Genomic DNA, 23,885 nt, shown 5'->3' on the forward strand with positions numbered 1-23,885 from the left:
TTTTTTTTTTTAAATAATGTACATCTGCGCAGGAGCATATGTTGATGTTTACTACTACATCTCAACCTTTTAACATTTAGGTGGATTTTCAATAAAAAATGTTTTTTAATGCTCTATGCTGATAGATCCATACATGGTGATCTCCCTACTGCACTCTGCTTACTATAGCCTATCTGCAGAGTAGTTTAAATTGCCTTTGTAAAGCAGGGCCAGAGCTACCATTTAAGGACATCAAGGGCATGTCTTCATATCATATTTTGGGAATGTTGGGGGATTTAATGATTCTACATGGTTCGTGGGAAAAATTTAAAATGCCTCTGCTGGCTGAGTATGAAATATTTCCTTATGCACCCTGAGGGTCTCGGTCCTGAGGTTTATCAGGTTTAAGGTGAGGAACACTCTCAAACATGGAAACACTCAGCACTAATAATGAGGAGAATTTAAAGGAGAGTCAACACAACACAGACATAAATGAGGAACCAAGGGATCCTACCATACCGACACGCTGCTCCCACAAGATGCGTTGTGTGACTCCTGCATGGACAGCCCCAGCAAGGTCCTAAAATCCTGCCTGACCTTTCTGGTTTTTTACTGCGAGGCACATCTCAGCCAAATTTCAAAACCACCATCTGTGGATCCCCTCCACAACATAGACTGTCGGACTTGTGAGGTTCATCCACTTCCTCTTCAACGCTTCTGTCTGATGGACAGCTGCTGTGTGTGTCTGGACTGTGAGAACCAGGAGCATGAAGGGCACACGACTGTATCTGTGGGAGAGACACTTCTGCAGAAGAAACAAGAAGAAATCAGTCAGAGTGCCTCAACAGCTAAGAAAGCAATTGGAAAGCTACAGAACAACAAAGACTCAATTAAGGTTTGTAACATAGGCACATATGACACTATCACATTTATTTTGTACATTAATTTATTGCACAATGATCTGGTTTAAATATGTTTATTTTGGGGCGGCCTGTAGCTCACCCAGTAAGAGCGTTCGCCCTGTGTTGGCTGAGTCCTGCAGCGGCGTGGGTTCAAATCTGACCCACTGCCCTTTGCTGCGTGTCATCCCCCATCTCTCTCCCCCTTTCATGTCTATCCACTGTCACTACATAATAAAGGGAAAAGCCCCAAAAAATAATCTTAAAAAAAAAAAAATGTTTATTTCGCTTTCCTCTCTGGCCCTTCAGTCTTCAGTGCAGGAGGGTTGCGTTATCGTTGAACAGCAGTTTGCCAGGCTGCAGAATACCGTAGAGGAGGCCAGAAAAGGCTGCAAAGGTGCTAGGGAGAGCAGAGACAGGCCCTCAGACAGGAAGAGGGCATCCAAGCACATCTAGAGCAGAGCTGACGAAAACTTTGGCTCAAATGAACCAAACTGTCCAGGTTCAAGTTGTTGACTTCCTGCAGGTACAAAATATCTGAAATATTTAATATAATAATAAATAAGTCTTATGTGTCATATGATGTGGGATAGCACAGGATTTTCTCTGAGACAAAAAGTTTATTTTGGGCGCCGGTCTGTGTACACAGAGCAGGCATTTCATCTCGTCATTCACAGAGGTTTAGATATCAGAGAAGTTGCATGTTATTTAACAGCTTCAGGATTTCACATCATGATACATGTTACTTTTGTTCTGCTTGTTCCAGAAGTGCTCAGAGTGGAAGAAAGGAATGGCAGATGTGTGCCTGCCTAGTCCGTACCGCAGTCAACCGCATGGACCATCTAACCTCCTATGTCCAAGTAGTGACTGATGCTACCCAGGAGCTGTGTGACCTGATCCTCTCAGTTTTTCCTTGTAGGAGACAAGGAAAAACTGATGTATCTGTAAAGTTGTAAATGTATATCATATTCTGTACTTTACCTTACGTACTGGCTCCTCATGGAGAAAACTGCCTCAGACGTGCTTTCTTCAGTGTATCTTGTTATGTGCTCTTTTTAGACATTCCAGCACCACTGCCTCACAAAGCCGCTAGCGTGGCTGTAGTCTTTAAGTCTTGTTATTCAATCTTTATTTGCTTAGCTCCATTAAAAAAAAGAACTCTCTATGTATTAGTACATTCAGGACATTGTAAAATAAATCCTCATGTGTAATAATCTCTGGCAAATGATGAACTAGGTACTAAATCCTCTATGCCAACCTTCATCCCTGCCTGTTCCTGAGACGCCAGAGGATTTCTTAAAATGTAAATACACTTTTCAATATATATAATGTACTGTTTGTCGAATCGTACTGTTTCATTTGGCCTATGAATGATTAAAGGTCCCATGACATGGTGCTCTTTGGATGCTTTTATATAGGCCTCCCCTAATACTGTATCTGAAGTCTCTTTCCCGAAATTCAGCCTTGGTGCAGAATTACAGCCACTAGAGCCAGTCCCACAATGAGCTTTCCTTAGTATGTGCCATTTCTGTGTCTGTAGCTACTGAGGAGGAGAGAGGGGGGGGGGCAAGGTGGAGAGTGGGGGTGTGGCCTTGACCAACTGCCACTTTGCTCGTTTGAAAGCCATGATGTCTCTCTCTCATGGGTGGGCCAAATTCTCTGAGCGGGCAAAGCAGAGAAAGGAGAGGTAACCATCCTCCTTATGACCTCATAAGGAGAAGATTCCAGATCGGCCCATCTGAGCTTTCATTTTCTCAAAGGCAGAGCAGGATACCCAGGGCTCGGTTTACACCTATCGACATTTCTAGCCGCTGGGGGAACTCATATTAATGTTAAAAAACCTCATAAAGGGAAATTTTCATGCCATGGGACCTTTAAACAATTATTTTTCCCCTGTATTGTAGACACAAGGAGTTTGACCTTTGACCCAGACACCACCCATCATTTCTTACATATAACAGAGATCAACAGAAAGCTGACCAACACCAGCCCCTGGCAGCACAGTTACCCAGACCACCCTGGTCGCTTCCAATATTGGCATCAGGCAATGACTTCAGACAGCCTTTACCTGGGGAGGCACTACATTGAAGCAGAGCTGAGTGGGGAGGGTGCACATGTCGGAGTCACGTACAAGAGCATCGATCGTAAGGGAGAGCAAAGCACCAGCTGCATCACCTGGAACGACTTTTCCTGGTGCATGGGACGAAACAGCCGAGGTTTCTTTGCCTGGCATGTTGGTGTGGAGACACCCTTGGATGTCACTTATATTTATTTAATTAATTTATACTGTTTATTGATCCCCAGTGGGGAAATTACACTCAATTTACACTCTGTTTGTTAGAAATCACTACACACATGCTCAGGACCTATTCATGCACAAATGGAGAGATGTCAGAGTGAGTGGGGGGGGGGTACAGTGCCTTGCTCAAGGGCACCTGGCAGTGCCCAGGAGGTGAACTGGCATCTCTCCAGCTACCAATCCACACTCTGTACTTTGGTCCGTACTGGGACTTAAACCAGCGACCCTCCGGTTCCCAACCCAAGTCCCTATGGACTGAGCTACTGCCACCCCCATATATCACAAGAATTGGCGTATATGTCAACTTTTACTGAGGCTCTGTGTCTTTCTATGATGTAACCAGTCCCATGAGGTCACTCCACACGTACACAGCTGATTTCATAGAGCCCTTATATGTTACAGCCTGGCTGTCAAAGAAAGAAAATGTAGTTTCTCTGGTAATTGCAAAACGATGCAAAGAATGATCATATTGCCTTCACTGCAAGCTTGTAAAAGAAAAATGAGTGCATTATACATTTTTATTGAGGTTACATAACAAGGTCTATAAAGTTATGGTACATATAGAGGATTTTTTCACGTACATGTCATTCAAGGTTAAATGTACTACCATCTAGTTGTAACTGCAACGATGTGTTAGGAATTTACTGCAGCTTTATTGCAACTTAATTGCTCTTGAATGTGATATGAATGAGGAAAAAAAGTACAGAAATGTCTGCCAACAATTTTGAGTCTGAAATTATAAGTCCATTTGCTGAACTAGTATAAAGCTATAAGAGAATGTATTGTTTATGAAGGGTTCGTAAAATCATCAAGACAAACAAAAGTGCTTTGGAAATCATTAACATCCATAACAAGTTTACTGCAGTCAACTTCAGGCGTTAAAATCAGTTTCATTCTCGTCATAAACTGGATTCACAAAGTGCACACCCGTCTGAGTCATGGAGATCGAATTATTTGTTTCAGTTGCATACACAACAGGAATATCAGGCAGCATGTTTGGCTGGTCAAAAATGGGATTATCAAAGCCGTGGTCAAGAGGCCCACCAAGGTCTGTAACGTCGCTGCTTTTCATGAAGCTGCTCAGAGAAGGCAGTGATGATGGTGTTTGAATAACCCCCTTACGAATCAGGACGACCATGATAATGATGAGTGTAATCATAATCAAAACTCCAAACACAACTCCAGCCACCATCCCAGCACTACCACCAGTCTGATCACTGCTGCTCCCAGAGGAGGCTTGAAATTCAGCCCCAGTGATTCCCAGGTTGGGGCCATGAGAATGGGCATCCTTCACTATGTCCCTGGCCAGAACCTCTGACAGTGTTCCCTTCTCTCCATCCAAGATAAGCACCTGGATTTCAGGTGAGGTACCAGAAGGGATGACCCCCATCAGCCGCTGTGACTTGAAGACTTTAGACATGCCCAGCTGAATGGAATTGTATTGTGGCAGGACAAGAAATAGGTGATGAATTCGTTGCCTGTAAGTTTGCAGGTTGAACCCAGCGGCGTATTGGACGGTAACAATGGCACCACAAACATCACAGCAGTGTCCCACAGGGAGAAGAGGCTTCTTACAGCTCAGAGAGGCACATGTTACACTGTTACAGATCTGCTGATGGTTCACAGAATTCCCACAGTCGCAGCCAGAAGGATCCCCACACTCTTGGTTTCCAATAGAGAAGGCAGAGGATCCTTGAAACTGCAGCTGGCCTGAACGTGAGCTGAGATAATGGGAGAACTCAGATCCGCTATCAAACTTCTTCCCCAGCACAGACACAGATTTGACAGGAATGCTAGACTGACTGGAGCTGGTGTCCACCCTGAAAGAGGAGCGGGCTTTAAAAACCACATCATCATACTGGCAAGGGACACTCTCCTCGTGGACTGAGAATAAGAAATTCCCACGCTGCAGGTCATCCAGAGTTGCAGCTGCCTGCCACAGAGCTGGGTTAAACCACTGGAGAGACTCGGAATCTTTGAATTGAGTCGTGACACCCGCTCCGCAGCCCGAATCTTGTCCTCTCACAACATAAAATCCAGCTCCTGAATTCAGGATGAACTCTCCATCAACTGGCAGCTTCATCTCCTGCACAGCATGCATGGTCTCCACGAACACAGACACTTTTCTCTGGGCTGGAAACTGAACTATATCATTGCCACATGGAACATTTTCTTTGTCCCAGTTAGTCTTATTCTCATAGTTGGTGTCAGGAATCCACTGTTTGTGCAGGGCAGCCGCTGCCCCGACAAGACAGAAGAAGAGAAGCATGTCTGGTGTTTTCAGCATCCTGAATGTTTGTGACAAACTGAGAGAACATTAGGTGACCTTTGTTTCCAACCTTGTGACTAACACGTGAGTGCACACAGCTTACCAGTATAGTTGATGAGCTCTGAACCACATCAACCTCCTCAAGCAGGTGACCTGTAAAAGATTTACATTTTCAGTAACAGACCTGCTTCATGTTTTTCCTCTTTTTTTTTTTTAGTTTGAAAATCATCAGAATATGTTGCACACTTGTGAACACATTTGAATGCATTTTCTAGAGTCTAGTGGTTATTCAGATTTGGGCATTCTCCTATATTTTTTCCTTATTTCCTATTTCTTCAAATAATATATCTGCAGGGTATTATATATAGTATATTGTCAATTATCAGGCATTCACTAATTCTTTAAATTTGCAGGGAAATTATTTTCTAAAAGGACAACTTCTGGACGGTCCTCTGAGCTCCATTTGCCATTCAGTTTGCGTTGCAGTCTGCCTCAAAATACTGCTGAGGTTTTCACTGTGCAATACATCACAAAGGCTATTAAACTAGTGGTTTAAATCTCAAACTATTATTTAAGTTTTGTACAGTGACATGCAGATGCCTTTCAAGGAAGCAAGTGTAAGAATTTAGCTTTTAACTTATTCAAATTAATTTAAAATCCAATTAAGTTGCATATAAAACTGAATTCAATGTGAAATTTAACAACCATGACAGCATGAGACACTTTATCATGTAGGCTAAGTTTATTAATTATATTGGTGTTAAAGGATTTAATTTTGAATGTGTTGGTGTTTCATGATTTTAATAATGTGCTTCTTTTACTGTTGCTTATTAACAGCATCATATAGTTAGGAAACAAATGGCACTTTGTATTGGATTTTTTAAATGTCTCGTGTCAGCAGGAGCAGGGGTTTATGAAGCAGTAATTATGCTTTCTGGTACAGGTACCAGGATTATGCATATAAAAAATCAAAACATACACACCCTTATTGAACCTCAATCTCCCCTGAGGCAGTGCCTCACCTGCGCCACAGTAGCACGCTATTAGAGAGAAGTAGGCCTATGTTGTTTACATGGAATAAAAATAAAATGCGTGGGCAAACGGAAATTGCTTTAGAAGTTGCGATCGGAACTTCCATTGATAATAGACCTTTTTCACGTCAAGCATGTTGACATGTCATAGCTGGAAAAGCACAGGTGCATTCAAAACCATTATTGATGGCTGCATTTCACTTAGGAGAGGCCCTGGTATTGTGCATGCTGACTCACTGAAATAGCTTACTGGGACACTTGATGGAACTGAGCCATCGTTAAGGTTATCAATTTTAGCTGTGCTTTTCCTACTATTACAAGTCAAAATGTCTGCTGTGAAAAAGGTCCATTGTCGGAGCGTCTGTCAGTACCCGATCCGTACCGCCTGTAAGATCCGTTCTGCGCATGCGCATGATTACGTAGTAGAAAACTAAGTGTCCCTGTGCGATTTGTACCACGCATGCGTTGAAACACTTTACGACCAAACATCACAACTTTTGTATTAAATCTTTATTATACAATAGTCATACAAACAATCAAGACTTGTTGTCACTGATCCAAAACCGTGTAGCGACGTCGTTGTTGTGTTGTTTATGTTAATGTTTTAACTTTTAATACTTCGTCTTGACTAATAACCATAGACTGTATATTATTAATGCGATGAAGTGTAAACGTACATAGCTAAGTGTCCTTTCGAAGACGGGATGACAGCTCTACATGCTAACGGCAGTAAACATGTCATCTTAGCTGGCAATGTTGTTACATTCTGCCCAATTCCGGGTCACATTCCTGCTGAAACATGTCCGATTGTGTAGTGTTTGGTTCAGAAGCCTTTATCTGTGATTTTTGACGTTAGAAAGTGCTGCTTCGTTCCACTACAATCTAACGTTAGCATACTCATAGCTAACTATTGTAGCTGCGTGCTAACGCGACATAGCGGAGCATATATAGCTGGCTATATACGTCCGTATGTAGCAGGACTTTGTACCGTAAAAAAATCACCAATAAAGGCTTCTAAACCAAATACTAAACAAATACAAATAAAGTAAAGTGATCGGAATTAGGGGTGAAATGTCCAGCATTGAGCTACATAATAGTTTGCTAGGAGTTAGCTGGTCTCTCACAGAGATCTCATTTGTAGCCCTGTTTTTACCTGATACTTTCATAAAAGTACAAACACATAAAGTGAGAGGTATACACATGCTTAAACTTTATTTCAAGCATGATTAACCTGAAGCAGGACGGAGTCATGACTTAAAACACCAAAGGAAGGCTTCTAGCTCAGGCTAGCTAGCGTTAGCAAATTACCTTCAAAGTTGCAAAGAAATGATGAAACGTAAAATTTGAAGTCTTTATGTAATTTGCTACATGGTATTGTACTGGATGGCCGGACGACGCTCCGTATATCATTAACAGATACTTTAGGCAACTCCAGCAAACACCTTGTAAACTTCATCTCTGCCATCATAATGGTCTACTGTCACTGTCTAATGTTTTCTTCTGGTAACCATAGAGCTGTGCGCAAGCGTAGAACTGATCAGGCAGTGTCGTAAAACACGTCGAGTTTCGAGAACGGATCTTACAGGCGGCACGTATCGGGTACTGATAGCGTCACTGTGGGTGCGAGGCGAGACGCGAGTAACTAATCAGCTGAAACTAATTACACCTGTGTTCTTAATTGACTGCACCTTGTACGGTGCGCCATCTTTCTGTGCAATCTGACCTCCAGAGAGAGGAACGCTGGCCCACTTATGTTTTCCAGCTCTAGGTGTATTTTCTGCAATGTTCGTACGCAGTTTATCTTTGTCATGATATAAACAGGTCCAAGTATCCTTTAGACCTGCCTCTGACTTGCTTTGTGACGTACAGTCGGGAGGACAACATGAGAACTGTTGCTCAACAGATGCTTCGTACCTGCAACAAACCTCTCTAGGTAGGGCTACATTTGTAGTGATTTATTTTTATTCTAGATGATTTTAGTGTTACACAACTATGCATCGATACCGTTTACTACTGTAGGGCTTTTATTACTTCAAATACACTGTCAAAAACAGTCCTTGCAGTACCTACTTCAAGATTCAGCTCCTGGCCACTTGTTACACCAACACAATTTAATGCAATTCAATACAACAGACCTGCCACAAATTCTACATTTAGGAAGATGTTTTTGTTGACACTGTCACAGGTGTTAATTCACTTTGCCTATATGTTTATTATTAAACTAGTTTGTGAAATCTTGACATGGACAATGTACCTTTTCAGTGAAGTAAGAGACATCTTGTGTCCAGTAGTTAAACTTTTAAAATACAATTTTTTGCATATTCATAGATTCTGGATGTTTCAATGAGAGAGGGAGTGGATGCAATTTTAAGCTTAAATAAACTTAAATAGGTAATTAAACTTTAGTGGAAAAAACATCAGATGTGTGTATACTTATTCTTAAATCATGTCTGGAGGGGGATCTTCAAAGTAAAAAGACTTGAGTTTTTAAGGCCCTTATCTAGGCTTACAATATGCAGCTCAAAGTTGTTTTTTAAACACTTCATGACTTGTATCCTTTTGTAGAAAAACACCAAATGATGTTATTGAGGCCCATCCATCCAACATTGAGACAGCAGCACAGATGGACAACATCCAACATTTGCCCAGTCCTCATGCTCTCAGTGTGAGAGAGAGCGTTCGCCATGTGGAGGCGGTGGAGAGGGCCCACCATGGTGGTGGATGGCTCCTGTCTGGCATCATCTGTATCAACATCCTGATCCTGGGCTGCGCTCTGGTCAGCGGCAGTGCTTTTAACATTGTGGCCATTACTGCTGAGCACAGGCAAATCTTCCTCATCATTCTCCTCCTCCTCACTATGTTGTGGATGCTGTTTTACACAGTCTTCACCTCTCGAAAGGATCAAGCAGTTTTGTTCAAGGATAGCCATGCGGGGCCTGTGTGGCTCCGAGGTGAGTCATTTCTGGGTCTCTGTTTTAGAGAAGTGTCATTTCGAGGCTTAATCACTTAAAATGTTTATATTTCAGCTGGACTTCTGTTGTTTGGGTTTCTCAGTTTCCTCATCGACATCTTCAAGATTGCCACTTATGTGGGCTACCTTCACTGTGATGCTGCTGTTAAAGTTGCCTTCCCTGTCGTACAAGCTGTGTTTCTGTTTGTCCAGGTTGTTGCATTTTAAAAACATTAAGCTGATTGAGTTGCAAGACCATATCAGTCGTAACTTTGGAGGAGTTTTAAAAACGTAACAAAACCTTTACAAAACCTGTCTGTTTTAGACATACTTCTTGTGGATTCATGCAAAGGACTGTGTGGAGCTACACACAAATTTAACAAGGTAAATTATTTTCTTTACTCACAGGAAAGTTACCTTTTTTAATCTTGGAGGACCCTGACATTTTCACTTTTCCAGGTGTGGGCTTACTCTTACGCTTTCAACTAACCTGGTGGTGTGGATGACTGCCGTTACTGAGGAATCAGTTCACCAGACTAAGATTCCTGATCTAAATGTCAGTGTCTCACACAAGATGTACAAAGGTATTTAGGCATGGTTTGTTTTCAGCTTTAATCAGATTCATGCATGGATTCAATAAGAGGGGGGAAAAAAACTCACAACTTTCCATTTCAGCCAGCTATGAGAAGTGTACTTGCAGCCACTCGATGTGTAACACCTTCAAAGAAGCCGCCTACTATCTGTACCCCTTCAACATAGAATACAGCCTCTTTGCTTCGGCTATGACCTACGTCATGTGGAAAAACGTTGGTCGGGTTGTGGACAATCACAGCCACCACAGTGTTAAATTCCGTCCAAAGGATGTGTGTCTGGGACCTGTAACAGGAATACTCCTGGTGGTGGCAGGAGTTGTAACATTCATAGTGTACGAGGTGGACATACTAACGGAGGACAAGAAGAGAAACCAAGCTCTGCTGATTCATTTTATTATGAATATAGTGATAGTGAGCCTGATGTGCCTCTCCACTGTGATTGGCTGTATCATCTACAGGCTGGACCACAGGGAACACGTATCTGAGAAAAACCCCACTCGCAGCCTGGATGTGGGGCTGCTGGTGGGAGCCTCACTGGGGCAGTTCATCATCAGCTATTTCTCTATCGTGGCTGTGGTGGCAACGGGAGCCAAAGGGTACCTGAACGGCCTCAACCTATCCTGGGCCGTGCTGATGGTGCTCCAGCTCGGCCTGCAGAACTACTTCATCATCGAAGGCCTCCATCGGGAGCCCTTCCACGTGATGCAGGAAGCAGCTCTGCACATAAACGCTCACTCCTTTCAGGATCATGAGATGAGTGTTGTCCTGAACAACCGTAAGTCCAGCTACTTCCTGACGTCAAGCTGTGATAAGCCATGTTGGAAAAGAAGAGTACTGAAGGAAGTCTGTGCCTTTTTGCTGCTTGGTAACATCATTGTAAGTTGTATTTATGCTTATTTTCTTTTAACTATTATTGCAACAAACCAATGATTAGTATGTTTTCATTAATGTGTCCTGCTTATTACACTCAGCTGTGGATCATGCCCGCCTTCGGTGCTCGTCCCCAGTTTGATCATCCCATCGAGATACAATTCTACACATTCACAATGTGGGCGACCATTGTGAATATCGGACTTCCTTTTGGAATCTTCTACCGCATGCACTCTGTCGCCAGCCTCTTTGAGGTGTTCTTAATCTGTTAATTTGAGCATGGAGAGAATTTTATGATTTATTTTATTAAATGTTTAAATTGAACTTGTTTTATTACATTTTTTTCTATTAAAGTTAAAATTTATTACCTGTCATTAGTTGGCTGATAGATCGATGTGCTGCACATTACAGGCAATTACATTTACGATTATTTGACCATGAAATTTCATTGGTCAAACTACTTTATCAATTCAGTAATGGACAGTAACAAATTATTTTTAAATGGAGCAGACAAAAACACATCCTCTTTAAAAACAAGCAATAACTGCTTGTGACCATTTTAAGTTAAGTAAAATTAGGTGATTATTCCTTAAATTGTTAAATTGGATTGTTCTTAGAGGCCATAAGGGGTAGCCAGTAATTCACAAAAAATTGCAAAAGATTACAGGAAACTGTCTTGTAGAACATTTTTGATTATATCCTTTGCTGTTAATCACCTCATGACCTTTTTTTTATTTATTTTTTAAGATTTGTTGTGCAACCGCTTTGGACATCAAATTGGTGGTCAACCTATACAAAAAATAATTGGTAAAATAATAAATTGGACATTAGCAAAGCTGCAATTGGTTGCTCAAAACAAATTCACAGCAGTATTTGTCTCATTCCAAATGTAGGTTATATGCTGGTGTAGAAAGATTTCTGGAAAGAAGTGTCAGCTTTTAATTGTGGCAGTGTAAAGGTGCTCCATAAAAGTCTAACCTTAACTGATTGGTTGCTGGAGAGAGACATAGCGCCATCTAGTGATCATGGTGTAATGGGGGCAGCTTGCACTTTAAACATTGTGTTGGGGCCAAGCTACATACAGAGAATGGCTGTGCAATTAATATGGATGATTAATAATCGATAAATCGCTTTGACTTTTAGTTTTGGTGAGGACCCACATGTTTCAGTGTAAAGAGTGACTATTTGTGCTTAAAAACGTTTCACAGCAATTGAGATTCCTCATTGAAGCAGAGAGTTCAGTAATGCAACCAACACAGAATGTCTTAGATGCATATCAATATATATTTTCAGGATAATTTACGTAAAATACAATTTCCAACATTAAGCATTGTAAGCATAGCCAGCCAGATCCAAACTTAAACCTGGTCATATACAATCTGTAGTATTGTCTCCAAAATCCTGTAGAGTTACATTTTCACAAACTACAACAATAATAACAGTTCACTTCAAAGTATGGCAAGTACGACAAATAATGTGAAACACTGTCATCCAGGATATCTTACAAGCCTTTGGCTGCAAAATTTAACTATTTTCTCGTTCACTTCTACGCTGCCAAGAAAAGAGCCTCAGTCTTCAGGAAACACTCTAGACATTCTATGGTCTTGAGGTCTTAAATGTACAAACACAGTTGTTTATGGACAATATTGATAATTCAAACACCTCCCACCTTAATCTGAGAGATATCTCTACCTCACTTGTCTAAATGGTTCTCCTACCCAAGTCGGTGCTGTACGCATTGCGATGATTACAGTGGCAAGTTAAACACAATGAGGTTTACTGGGAAAGCAGCAGATACTGAAGGGAGGAGGAACCCTGGAGTTAAACAGTCCCATTTTTAATCTTCTGTCTACATCCTTTGAATCTCAAAAAGGCGGACATCAGTGTCATACCAGATTGGAGGGTCCACATTGCTAGAAAAACAAGAGGTTAGTGTTTAGTCAATGTGAATAAACAATTGTTTGCATAATGCTCAGCTCTTATGGCTGACTCACCGCAAATAGACAACACCCCACATGTACGTGCGAAACCACATGGCAGTGCCTGCGTTGGCCTGATACTTTCTGATGAGGATAGGGTGAGGGACTGGCAGCAGGCCCACTAATGTGCCATGCTGGAGAAACTTCAGGATCTCTGATTCATCTGTCAGACCCCTGCAGTGAAACGTGAGCACATTTTAAAAAGGTAATATTTCAAAAGATATGACTTTTACATGCTAACCAATATAGAATTGTTTACATACTTATCGATGCAGATCTTCTCCACCTGGGGAACTAGCACTTGTAGAAGTCGCATGATAGTCTGCAGAGGTAGTTTACACTTCCAGGAGTGGACCTGGGACAAAAAAAGGTAAATCCAGATAACTTACGCATTCTACCAAATATCCAACATCGGATAAGGGCAAAATAAGTTACTGACCCATTCTTGTGTGGGAGACCAAAATGATGTTGAAGACGCATTTGACAAACGTCTTCTCTCCATTTCTGATTCAGTGTAGAAAACATCCTGATAATGTGAAGAAATAGATTAACTATTACGCATATGCTTTTAAAGAAACGCATGCATACAAACATGCACTTACTTCATTTTCTCGACCTGAGTTTGACTCTGTGTCACTGGTCCCGGCGACTGCAGTTTGGTCTGAGTGGGCTGTGTGTGTGGGGTCTCCCTTTGAAACTGACACCATGGTGCCATCCTCTGACACCTGGGACTTCTCAGTCAGTTTATCAATGCCTGCAGGAAGCCATGAATTGCAGGAAACCAATCACTATTTACATAAGTCTGGTAATTTTCTTTATTTTTGTTATTGTCAACAAATCCCATTAAAAGATCAGAATCAAGAAAGAAAATTGTCTGCGTATCAAAAACCTGATATACTGTAGCTTATTCCTCTGTGCCATAGTGCTAAAACCAGTGAGCCACGTTTTTTCTTCAACAAGAATATAGGCAGTTTAGTTTATTTTAAGTTGAATTCTACACTTTTTTTGCTGCTGTAAATAGATGCTAATGCAACACATCCATGGCTGAAAATAGCCCTACCACAAATACTCTATTTATTTATTTTTTTAAATGTAAGCATATACAGTTGTGTTCAGAATAGTGTGTTTAAAAAGTGAATAATGCTCAAAATCCTTAGAATAGCTTTTAATTCCATAATATCAATGCATTGGGAACACTGCACATTCAATTCCAAATCAAAACATGACCAAAATTGATCAAGTTTGTGTTATACCTTTACAGAAAGTGAAGAAAAAGGAATATTAAGCTGTTAAAAAAATAACAGTATTTGCATTTTTCTTTACAAACTCAAACATTTACTGTATAAACTAAAGAATGTCTCAAGGGTTTGCTTTACTTTGAATCACTGCACTAATATTTAGTTGCATAACCATTATTTCTGAGAACTGCTTCACATCTGTGTTGCATGGAGTTGACCAACTTCTGGCACCTGTGAACAGGTATTCCAGCCCAGGACGATTGAACTACATTCCACAATTCCTCTGCATTACTGGGTTTTGCCTCAGAAACAGCATTTTTGATGTCACTCCACACGTTTTCTATGGGATTGAGGTCTGGGGATTGGGCTGGCCACTCCATAACATCAATCTTGTTCATCTGGAACCAAGACTTTGCTTGTTTACTGGTGTGTTTTGGGTCATTGTCTTGTTGAAAGACCCATTCCAAAGGCATTTCCTCTTCAGCATAAGGCAACATGACCTCTTCAAGTATTTTGATGTATTGAAACTGATCCATGATCCCTGGTATGCAATAAATAGGCCCAACACCACAGTATGAGAAACATTCCCATAACATGATTTTTGCACCACCATGCTTTATTGTCTTCACAGTGTACTGTGGCTTGAATTCAGTGAATGGGGGTCATCGGACAAACTATCTGCGGCCCCTAGACCCAAAACGAACAATTTTGCTCTCATCAGTCCACAGAATGTTGCGCTATTTCTCCTTTGGCCAGTCAATGTGTCCTTTGGCAAATTTCAACCTATTCATTCAACCTTTTTTTCAGCAATGGGACTTTGCGGGGGCTTCTAGCTGATAGCTTTGCTTCACATAGCCTTCTTCTGATCATAACAGTACTCACAGGTAACTTTAAGTCTTCTTTGATTTTCCTGGAGCTGATCATTGGTTGAGCCTTTGCCATTTTGGCTATTCTTCGATCCATTCGAATGGTAGTTGAGCGTTTTTTCCCACGTCGTTCAGGCTTTGGATGCCATTTCAAGGCATTTGAAATCATTTTGGCTGAGCAGCCTATACTTTTTTGCAGTTCTTTATATGTTTTCCCCTCTCCAATCAACTTTTTAATCAAAGTCTGCTGTTCCTCAGAGCAATGTCTGGAACGACCCATTTTGCTGAGTATTTCAGTGTGAAATGCACTATAACCAGCATGCACAACATTTGCTTCCTTCCTTCCTTAAATATGGGCCATAATTGACACCTGTTTCTTCACAGAATCAATCACCTCACTAACTGAACACAACACTGCTATTATTTTGAACATGCCCTTTCAATTACAGATTCAATTACACAGAATGAGCAGCATGCATGTCATGACTGTTGGGTCTGTTGGTTTTCTATGACTCTACAACACTTAGTAGTAAATTATTTGCCATGTAGAAATATCACTTCTACCAAAAAAATTGATTTATGAGGTTAGTGATGTTGGACTGCTATTATTTTGAACACAACTGTATTTGTCAGCCCTCTTAGTTAGACAATTATAGTTCTCTTCAGGTGCGTAAAGAGCCCCTATTATGCTTTTTTGGATTTGTCCCATCTTTTAGTGTGTTATATATATATTTTTGTGTATGTAAAAGATGTATAAATTACTTACTGAAAATGGCTCGCTGTTTCAAAATTCCTCAATTAATGATGTTGATTGAGAAAGTCAGCCCAGTTTTTCAAATGTGCTGCCCATTGGTGCTGCCTGAGCAAGCACAGCCCGCCCAGTGGCTTGTTTGAATTAGGTTGACCAATTACAACAGAGTGGGCCAGCTGACCAGCATGCATGTAAACCTATTCTAGGAGACCCCAAGAGTACAAATATGACACTGAAAAGGAGTATAATAGGGGCTATTTAATGTACTGTATGCTTGTGTATATGACAAACATCTACCCCAAAGTGAAGAGATAGGAGTAATTTTTATAAAATATGAAAAGTACAGTAAGTTGACCAATGAGCTGAATTTACATTTAACATCCAAATTGATTCCAAATATAAGGTCTTTTACAACATTAACAATGTTAAGTGCTGGCTAAAAGCTTACCAGAGCTGTACCCATTTTTAGATAATTGTACTGTAAATTACCAAGGTGTATTATGGTATGTGTATTGTGTGATGTGTATTTTAATGTATTTCCATATATGTAGTGTATTGTGGTTTTATGATAGTGAAAGCTGTATATTTTCATTACACTGTACATGTAAAAGCCTGACTAGGGACAAGAGTTGGAAATTTTCAATAGATTTAAACTCTCTGTGAAGCACATCAGTTTCATGCTCTGTATTGGAACTATGTAAAATTGCATCATCCCTATCAAATAAAATAACATTCAAATTCAAATAGCATACAGAGTCAGTACCTGGTATTGCGACCAGACTGGTCTTCAGTGTACCAGGCTCTGCTGGCACAGCAGGGTGAGAGCCCTCCATGGATACAGTCTCCTGTGAGCTAGTGCGGGAAATTACATCTGGAGACTTCCTCTTCCTCTGCAAAGCCTTCTGGATGGAAGCAGGATCAGACGGCAGGTTGGCCAACTGGTGGAACACATTACGTTTGCGGATGATAGCGTACACCAGGTTGCAGTTTCCTGGAGGTGAGAGAAAGAGGGACAGATTTACCAAATGAGCAAGAGTAACAAAGTTCCTTCTAATACCTTGATCTTGACAACACAAAAAAAGAGAAAGCCAATCCATATAAGCCCAGAATTCTGTTACACGTCAGCTTTCTCTTACCATCAAACTGGTACTGGATGATATTGTTGAAAGCCTCAAGAAGGAAGAACACAAGGTGATGGTTCTGGGCTACAGAGAACAGGAACCAGCTGGTAGAGAAGGCCTCCAGCAGGTGGAGCAGTTTATTGGCTGCCACCATGGACAGGCTCTTCAAATAGGGAGACACTGCAGAAAGAGAAATGTTAGGAAGATGATTGTGTACCTAAATAAAGAAAACTATAACAGGCATTTTTATTTTAATTAAGTGGCATCTTTTCTCTTATGAGATGTCAAAACTTTTAAGTAATTGATGTTGCAAATAAAATGTCTGCATTGCCAGACAGATGGCGCCAAAGCAATTCACCATTTACAACAATGGTGAGTAGGCAGTCAAACAGAGGCTGGAGACGCTGGTGGCCTGTGGTGATAATCTTGTGAAACACCTACAAACCAAACACAGTGACAGCTGTGAGCATTAACTGTATTTTAATTTGTCAGCAATAAAGAGCATCATGATGTAACATAGACACTCACCACTATAAGAAGGTCAGCATGAGTGCCTGTGAACACTGGGATGTCCATAGGCACATGGACGGAGTAGGGCTTATTCAAGCGCACGCCAAAGTTTCTCTCCCCGCTCAGCAGCAGCAAAATGAACACTCCAATGTGCATGAGTCCAACACGGGCTGCAGCCATAAAACACATCAAAAGATAAAAAACGTAAATGCATAGTAGAGGCTTGTTGGGTGCAAGAAAACTGATAACACTGGGACGTGACTCACACTGGTCAGCCCTGGCATCATTCAGGTAGAAGAGTATAGGAACCAGAATATCCAGCACATCACTACTCTTCAGAACAAAAAACAGGAACTTCTGTCGGTAGAACACAAACAAGATTTTGTTTAATAAAAGCACACACTCTTGATCAAAGAAACTCTTCATTTTAGTTCTTTGTTCTAACCTTGTTAAAGTCACAAAGCTTCCAGAAAAGAACCAACAGCTCTTGGTGGAACTGGATCTTCTTGGTAGAGTTAGGCAGGTAAGTCTGAGTCAAAGGGTTGGTCAGCAGACGAGCTAAGCCCTTCAGTACAAAGTCATAATCCTGCCATTGGAAAGACAAAAGGCATTTGATATCTTTACAGGGAAAATCTTCATGTATTTTATAGAAATGATAATTGGCATACCTCCTCTCTGTGGATCCTTGACAAATAATTCACAAACAGGTTCTCAGGGCCTGCAGACTGCACAAAGAAGAAGATGTATTTGAATGATATTAAACACATGTTTGTTTATATACTGTCTGTTTATATAAGGGTGTTTATTGTGTAAATATAATATTGTAAATTCTATTTTTTCTATTTCTTATACTTATATTTATTTTTTCTCCTATGTCTACTTATTGTGTATTTGTGTTATTCTGATGTGTGTACATTTTTCTTTTGAGCTGCTGTAGCACAGGAATTTCCCCAGTGTGGGATTAATAAAGTCTATCTTATCTTATCTTATCTTATCTTACATGCTATACAGTCATCGGGATTGATTTCTTTGAGGAGGTTTTGGTGTCGTACCTCTTGTTCCTCCATGCTGGATGGGGAGGGGGTCCGGTGGGGAACTCCTCCGTCATGCTCCAGTGTCACAATGAGGATCTGTAAAGCCTGCTCCACCAGCTGCTCCCGGTAGTCGGAGAAGAGCAGGTGGTTGTACGGGATGCCGTAGCCCACTGGATCATAGGCGCACACCACATTCAGCAGAGAGGTGAACAGCGGCAGTGCATGTCTAGGGAAAAAGACATGAAGACCATGTTGGAGAATCATGTGCAAGAATTTATCCATGCAAAACATTTTAATGAAAATTGTAATATACTCTAATTTGTAATTAACTCTCATATTTTAGTCAATACAGAAATGTTATCAAAATGCATATGCGCATAATATCTACATTTATTTAAAATAATTTGTAAGCATAAAATATAGAATCAGTAGATTGACAAAAAAAAGATATCTTAACTCAAGAAATTTCATCCACATCTCACTGACAAGTGATCTACAAGCCATCTCCATGATCACTGAGCAAACTCAACTTGTGATGAAGACCATGAAATGTGGTTGTAAGCTGAAAAAAAAACTAGTAAGTGGACCTTGGACCAGATTACTGTTTGTTTTTTTGGGTCAAACACCAACTCTTGCATACTCTGCCAAGGATACATTAATGATTAATCATTAATTTATTAATTAAGCCAATTGCATTAATGTAATCCAATAAAAGTTTTACATCAGGTGTCATTAAAAAAGTCTAATAGAAATTCACTTGACGGTTGGATGGATGCACATCATCACATGTTTGTCCATATATCTGTGGATGTGCCTACATTACCATTACCTATTTTCTACCTACCCATTACCTATTTTCTACCTACCCATTACCTATTTTCTGTGGAGCAGAAGAATGTCACCCAAGGGTTGAGGACATTGTTGTCCGATGAAGAAGGCAGGTACATGGCCTCAGAGAAGCAGGTTAGTAACAATCTCAGCAACTCTGTCCTGAAGAGGATCAGTGAAAAAATGCATACAAGGACAGAAAAGAGTAAAACACGTAAAAATCTGAGAGTAAAGCATGTTAGTGCTACAGATGGTGCCAAGGCATGCAGCTGGCTGACTTACCTATTCAGATCATGGATGTAGTTTAGAGGGGGCGACTGTGCAAAGCCCACCCCTGCCTCCCAGATGTATTCACAGCTGTCTATAGACTGCATGTTCTCTACCGAGTCCTGGATGTGGTCGCAAAAACATTCATAAATTATTTTAATTAAAGTGCAGGATTAACATTTCTCAGAATATTTGTTCAATCACATCGGAAATCATTGTCTATACTTTCTCAAACAAGTCCCCTAACCTAAATGGCGTATTAGGCTGTTTAGTACTGTATTCTAAGTGTTCTCTGATCTGTGTAGTAGAGGTATAGTTTAGTTTTGGCAACTAAATGACTTTTTCTGAAAAAGTCTCACTTTTTTTAACTTCCTTTAGGAACTGTATCTGATCGTTTTTTCCATGATCTGGTATAGCGAGGAAACTGATAGTGAAATACTGAGCAGCATAGTATATTACAGTTTACTAGGGAAGTTTAAATACCCAAAGAGCATTCACTGTAAATAAAGTTTCAGTCTGACGTGCAACATTCCTTTCTTGCTCATGAGGGATGAGCGATTCGTTCTGGTGAGACTGACAGGGTTTCATCAGTCATGATCTCTTTCTAGTCTTCATGGAAACTACAGTGACAGGTTAGTTGGGCAACGGTATACCCGGAAGAAGCAAACAGTGCTCAAAAAAATATCTTTAACGATCAAAATAGTTGTTTATTAGTAGTAAATAATAGTATTAATAGAATGTTTCCATTTTTCCAACCATTTTCCAGCTATTATCATAATGTATCAGCAATTATTCATTTTGAATGGTGATGAGATGACTACACTTGCATAAGTGACAGGACACTGGGTACTCACGGGGCCTCTCCTATGGCTGTGCACCGTGAAGTCAGGACAGAAGAGCAAGTCAGCGATAGCCAGGAGCAGCGACTCGGCCAGTGGTCGAGCTCCGTCATCATCATCCAGCTCATCTGTCTGGAAAGAATGGACATAATGTATGAGACTAGATTCAGATGATAACTATTATTCTTTAGCATTTGTTGAAATAAATTACTTAAAGGTCCCATGGCATGACATTTTCACTTTATGAGGTTTTTTAACATTAATATGCATTCCCCCAGCCTGTCTATGGTCCCCCAGTGGCTAGAAATGGCGATAGGTGTAAACCAAGCCCTGGGTATCCTGCTATACCTTTGAGAAAATGAAAGCTCAGATGGGCCGATCTGGAATCTTGCTCTGCTTTGCCCGCCCAGAGAATTTGGCCCACCCATGAGAGAGAGACATCATGGCTTTCAAATAAGCAAAGTGGCAGTTGGTCAAGGCCACACCCCCCCTCTCCACCTTGCCCCCCCCCCCTCTCCTCCTCAATAGCTACAGACACAGAAATGGCACATACTAAGGAAAGTTCATTGTGGGACTGGCTCTAGTGGCTGTAATTCTGCACCAAGACTGAATTTCGGGAAAGAGACTTCAGATACAGTATTAGGGGACCACTAAGGTCTATATAAAAGCATCCAAAGAGCACCATGTCATGGGACCTTTAAATTGTAAAATGAAAAAAGTGTCCATGGCTTGGAAGCAAAGGGCTCAGTACAGCTGATATTTCCTGCTTGCTCTACACCTGTAAAACATCTGGAATGAGGAAACCAATTTAGCTGATCAACTGAGTGAACGATATGTGTTTAAACTTCGAAGTAAGATTTCAGCAACACTGTGTGATAAAAAGTGTTAGGAGGAGTGATTAAAACACCTGTCTTCATGGTTTTTGCAAGTAGGTTTTCAATTCCTGCGCCCACTCACCCCAGCCCGCCCAGCACCGGGCACGGTCGACCAGAAGAATCCTCTCCAGTCCTGGTCCTCAAAGATGTAGGGAAGGATGCGACTCAGGATGCGTGTGCAGTTCAGGATCACCTGCTTCTCCCTCTCTGTGGGGCAACCAGACTCTGCACCCTGCACCAGCTTCTCCACGGCCTGAGGAGACAAGAAACATGATCAGGAGGTACGTGAGAGTGAGCATGTGCGGTATGGAAACCTCTGCTAAGCCAGAAATTTTAATTTCAATTTTAATAGTCCAATTTTCTACAACACTGCTTCCTATTTTCTTACTGTTGCTTTCTCAGTCGGTTAATGAGGAATTACCCAGTCAACATGCACAGTACCATAACAAGCACCTTAGTTTCTTAGACTTGTTTCATTAATCATTTAGTGAGCATACATCCACTTATAATATCATATTATTTCACCCTACCATCAACTGGACACTAATGATTTTGTTTGTGGAGAACAAAGATATCAACAAACTGCAGCATCTCATAAATTGTTCATTGAAGTACTTAATATCATTTACACTGGGAAGTACACTAATGTCTACATGATATGGGGACATATTGAAGATTTACTTTTGAAAACTACTCATTATCTAAATGTAATCAACAGCATGGAGCAGACTGGGTTTAAAAATAGGTAACAAATCACTTTGAATCAGCTTCAGGGGCTCTCGTCTCCTCTGTATTTAATTAGGCTGTAAGTACCCTGTACTGTATGTCTGTTTAGTTTCTGATAGGCGGCTTCAAACGGAAGCTGGTACCAAGAGACGGGAAGTGAAGGGAAAGGAAGGGGAGTTGACTCACTTATTCCAACATGCCTTGCTGACAGACCCCTGTGCTGGGCTCGAACAAAAAACATTCCATATTCCATGATGTTGCCTCAACGCAAGGAGTGTCCCTGTGCAATCTCATCTCATAAACAAGTTTGTATTACACAGATGCATTAACAGTTCATACAGTGTGTACCTTATAGCAGAGGGTTGCTAAATTGGAGGGGGACTCCTCTCGAACAGCTCTTATCTCTGCAGCTGGCACCAGAGCAAAAACATCCTGGACCGTGGTGGTGGTGTCTGCCCAGAACTGGTCCCAGAAGGCATCGTCTGTGGCTTCCACTGGCTGTAGAAAATATGTTTACTTTTCATTCCCATATATCTGAGCCTAATGGAGCATTTCATGGCATTGAGATTTTAAATACAATGACCTGATTGATCTTGCATTGCATTAAAATATAATGTTGCACTTTTTCATCATAACGCATACAAGGTTGTTTGGTCTTCTAGCTCATCCAAGGCCTACCTAATGGCAATGTAAACACAACCTCAATTCTAGCAGCAGTGAGAAAACATTATCTGGCACACAGGTCTAAGCACTACAGTCCACCTGCCGCATCTGCAAACGTGGTCACTGCCAATCTACGTCATCAGTTTGATTTAGCTACGCCATTGCATGTTTTATAATAAAAAAAACTAATCATGAACAGCCAGAATAAAGAAAATTATGGTATTCCGCATCGCAGAACCGACCATTATTTAATCCATGACAAATACGACATATTGGAGTAGCCTACAGTGCATGCAGCCTTTCTACACCGACATTATAAACATTTCGATTATGCTAAGTAAATGACTGTGAGTATAAAAGCGCGCATGCAATATGAGACTTGTCGCTTATTGCTACCACATCATCCGCGTTATCTCATCTCCTCGGTGATGCTCTCTGGGGCGCTCATCGACACACTGTCTCTCTATTTACTGTCTCTCTATTTAATCATTTATTCGGCTGTATGAAAGCGCATATAGGCCTACCTGTGTTTTGGTTGTCAGCTGAATCACTGCTTTCCTGAAGTTCAATTTTGAGTCGGTGCTGCCCATTGCGATTATTTCCCTTTATACTAACAGGACCGCCGCTGCTGAGGATCCCTGGTTAATCTCACCTCAGTCCTCCGCTTGAGTCATTGGCGGAGGCGTTTTTTTTTTTACTCTATTGGCTGGCTGGACCTGCTGCACTACAGGGTTTAACTTCCGGGTTGTGAAGATGTCAACCATTCTTGGATGTTTTGTTCCAGCATTTTACCTGCAGTATAGGCTATATAAGACTCTATAATTTGTTCTAATTTCTTTAGGATGGAAATTGTTCCATACTTTGGTATAAAATAGCCATAACTGTTTTATGGGGAGATGGGCTGCAGCTCACTTTCTGTTACATTGTAGATCTGTTTTTTATGAAGACACAGTTCGATATTTTCAAATAATTACATTCAGCTACAATTTATTGAATAAAACCGTTGTTGCAAACAGCGACATCTTTTGGGGAAATTAACATTGTGTCATACAGGAAACAATATTTGTCGATTGCTGTCAAATTAAGACAAATTAAATTTTTATAGCAGAAACAAATTAATAAGCGCATGGTGCTAAACTAACAATGATCAATCAAGCAGCTTTCTTATACTGCACTGCAAAACGTGCATCGCTGTTATTATATGATGCCTTTAAGTGCTGCTCGTAAGCCCCTACTTTCTTTCCGAAATTATCTTACCCGTAATCTATAAAAAAAAAAAAAGTAATGGTCTTCATCAT

At 40.8% G+C, this 23,885-nt stretch overlaps 3 protein-coding genes and 1 pseudogene across 4 annotated transcripts; 2 read left to right on the forward strand and 2 right to left on the reverse strand.

Annotated features, from left to right (window-relative positions):
• Positions 1–312: 312 nt before the first annotated feature.
• Positions 313–23,348, reverse strand: hid1a (HID1 domain containing a). 2 transcript variants are annotated; one of them, XR_004107333.2, is made up of 21 exons: positions 23,112–23,348; positions 22,273–22,422; positions 21,281–21,451; positions 20,339–20,455; positions 19,500–19,606; positions 19,263–19,379; positions 18,408–18,615; positions 18,024–18,080; positions 17,801–17,941; positions 17,622–17,712; positions 17,374–17,525; positions 17,204–17,282; positions 16,861–17,025; positions 16,488–16,715; positions 13,472–13,623; positions 13,309–13,395; positions 13,133–13,224; positions 12,885–13,043; positions 12,396–12,803; positions 8,399–8,402; positions 313–324 (listed from the first exon to the last, which is right to left on the reverse strand). XR_004107333.2 is itself a non-coding variant. In XM_031312760.2 (19 exons), exons 1-19 carry the CDS (start codon positions 23,175–23,177, stop codon positions 12,740–12,742), a joined length of 2,403 nt encoding a protein of 800 aa, XP_031168620.1. In that variant the 5' UTR covers positions 23,178–23,348; the 3' UTR covers positions 12,154–12,739. The 2 variants fall into 2 exon arrangements, 1 of the variants encoding a protein (XP_031168620.1); XM_031312760.2 differs by lacking the exons at positions 313–324; positions 8,399–8,402 and having other exon boundaries at positions 12,154–12,803.
• LOC116059587 lies at positions 380–3,766 on the forward strand (annotated as a pseudogene).
• On the reverse strand, positions 3,682–5,568 carry amn (amnion associated transmembrane protein). The gene has a single exon (XM_031312763.2). The coding sequence runs from the start codon at positions 5,462–5,464 to the stop codon at positions 4,049–4,051; it is 1,416 nt and encodes a 471-aa protein (XP_031168623.1). The 5' UTR covers positions 5,465–5,568; the 3' UTR covers positions 3,682–4,048.
• otop2 (otopetrin 2) lies at positions 8,080–11,214 on the forward strand. Its single transcript, XM_031312761.2, has 7 exons — positions 8,080–8,410; positions 9,043–9,428; positions 9,504–9,640; positions 9,753–9,811; positions 9,887–10,011; positions 10,103–10,896; positions 10,992–11,214. Exons 2-7 carry the CDS (start codon positions 9,101–9,103, stop codon positions 11,160–11,162), a joined length of 1,614 nt encoding a protein of 537 aa, XP_031168621.1. The 5' UTR covers positions 8,080–8,410; positions 9,043–9,100; the 3' UTR covers positions 11,163–11,214.
• Positions 23,349–23,885: the final 537 nt, after the last annotated feature.

The sequence above is a fragment of the Sander lucioperca genome, chromosome 21 (assembly GCF_008315115.2).
Source record: "Sander lucioperca isolate FBNREF2018 chromosome 21, SLUC_FBN_1.2, whole genome shotgun sequence".
Lineage (NCBI taxonomy): Eukaryota > Metazoa > Chordata > Actinopteri > Perciformes > Percidae > Sander > Sander lucioperca.

Bases quoted from the DNA above. Each gene is read 5' to 3' on its own strand.
- amn (XM_031312763.2), bottom strand. From the start codon at position 5,464: ATGCTGAAAACACCAGACATGCTTCTCTTCTTCTGTCTTGTCGGGGCA.
- otop2 (XM_031312761.2), top strand. From the start codon at position 9,101: ATGGACAACATCCAACATTTGCCCAGTCCTCATGCTCTCAGTGTGAGA. The intron at 9,641-9,752 runs GTTGTTGCATTT...TGTCTGTTTTAG, and splicing joins CTGTGTTTCTGTTTGTCCAG to ACATACTTCTTGTGGATTCA. The intron at 10,897-10,991 runs GTAAGTTGTATT...TATTACACTCAG, and splicing joins TGCTGCTTGGTAACATCATT to CTGTGGATCATGCCCGCCTT.
- hid1a (XM_031312760.2), bottom strand. From the start codon at position 23,177: ATGGGCAGCACCGACTCAAAATTGAACTTCAGGAAAGCAGTGATTCAG. The intron at 18,616-19,262 runs GTAATGGGTAGG...CTTTTTCCCTAG, and splicing joins TTCTGCTCCACAGAAAATAG to ACATGCACTGCCGCTGTTCA. The intron at 13,624-16,487 runs GTACTGACTCTG...GGCTTCCTGCAG, and splicing joins CAGTCTGGTCGCAATACCAG to GCATTGATAAACTGACTGAG.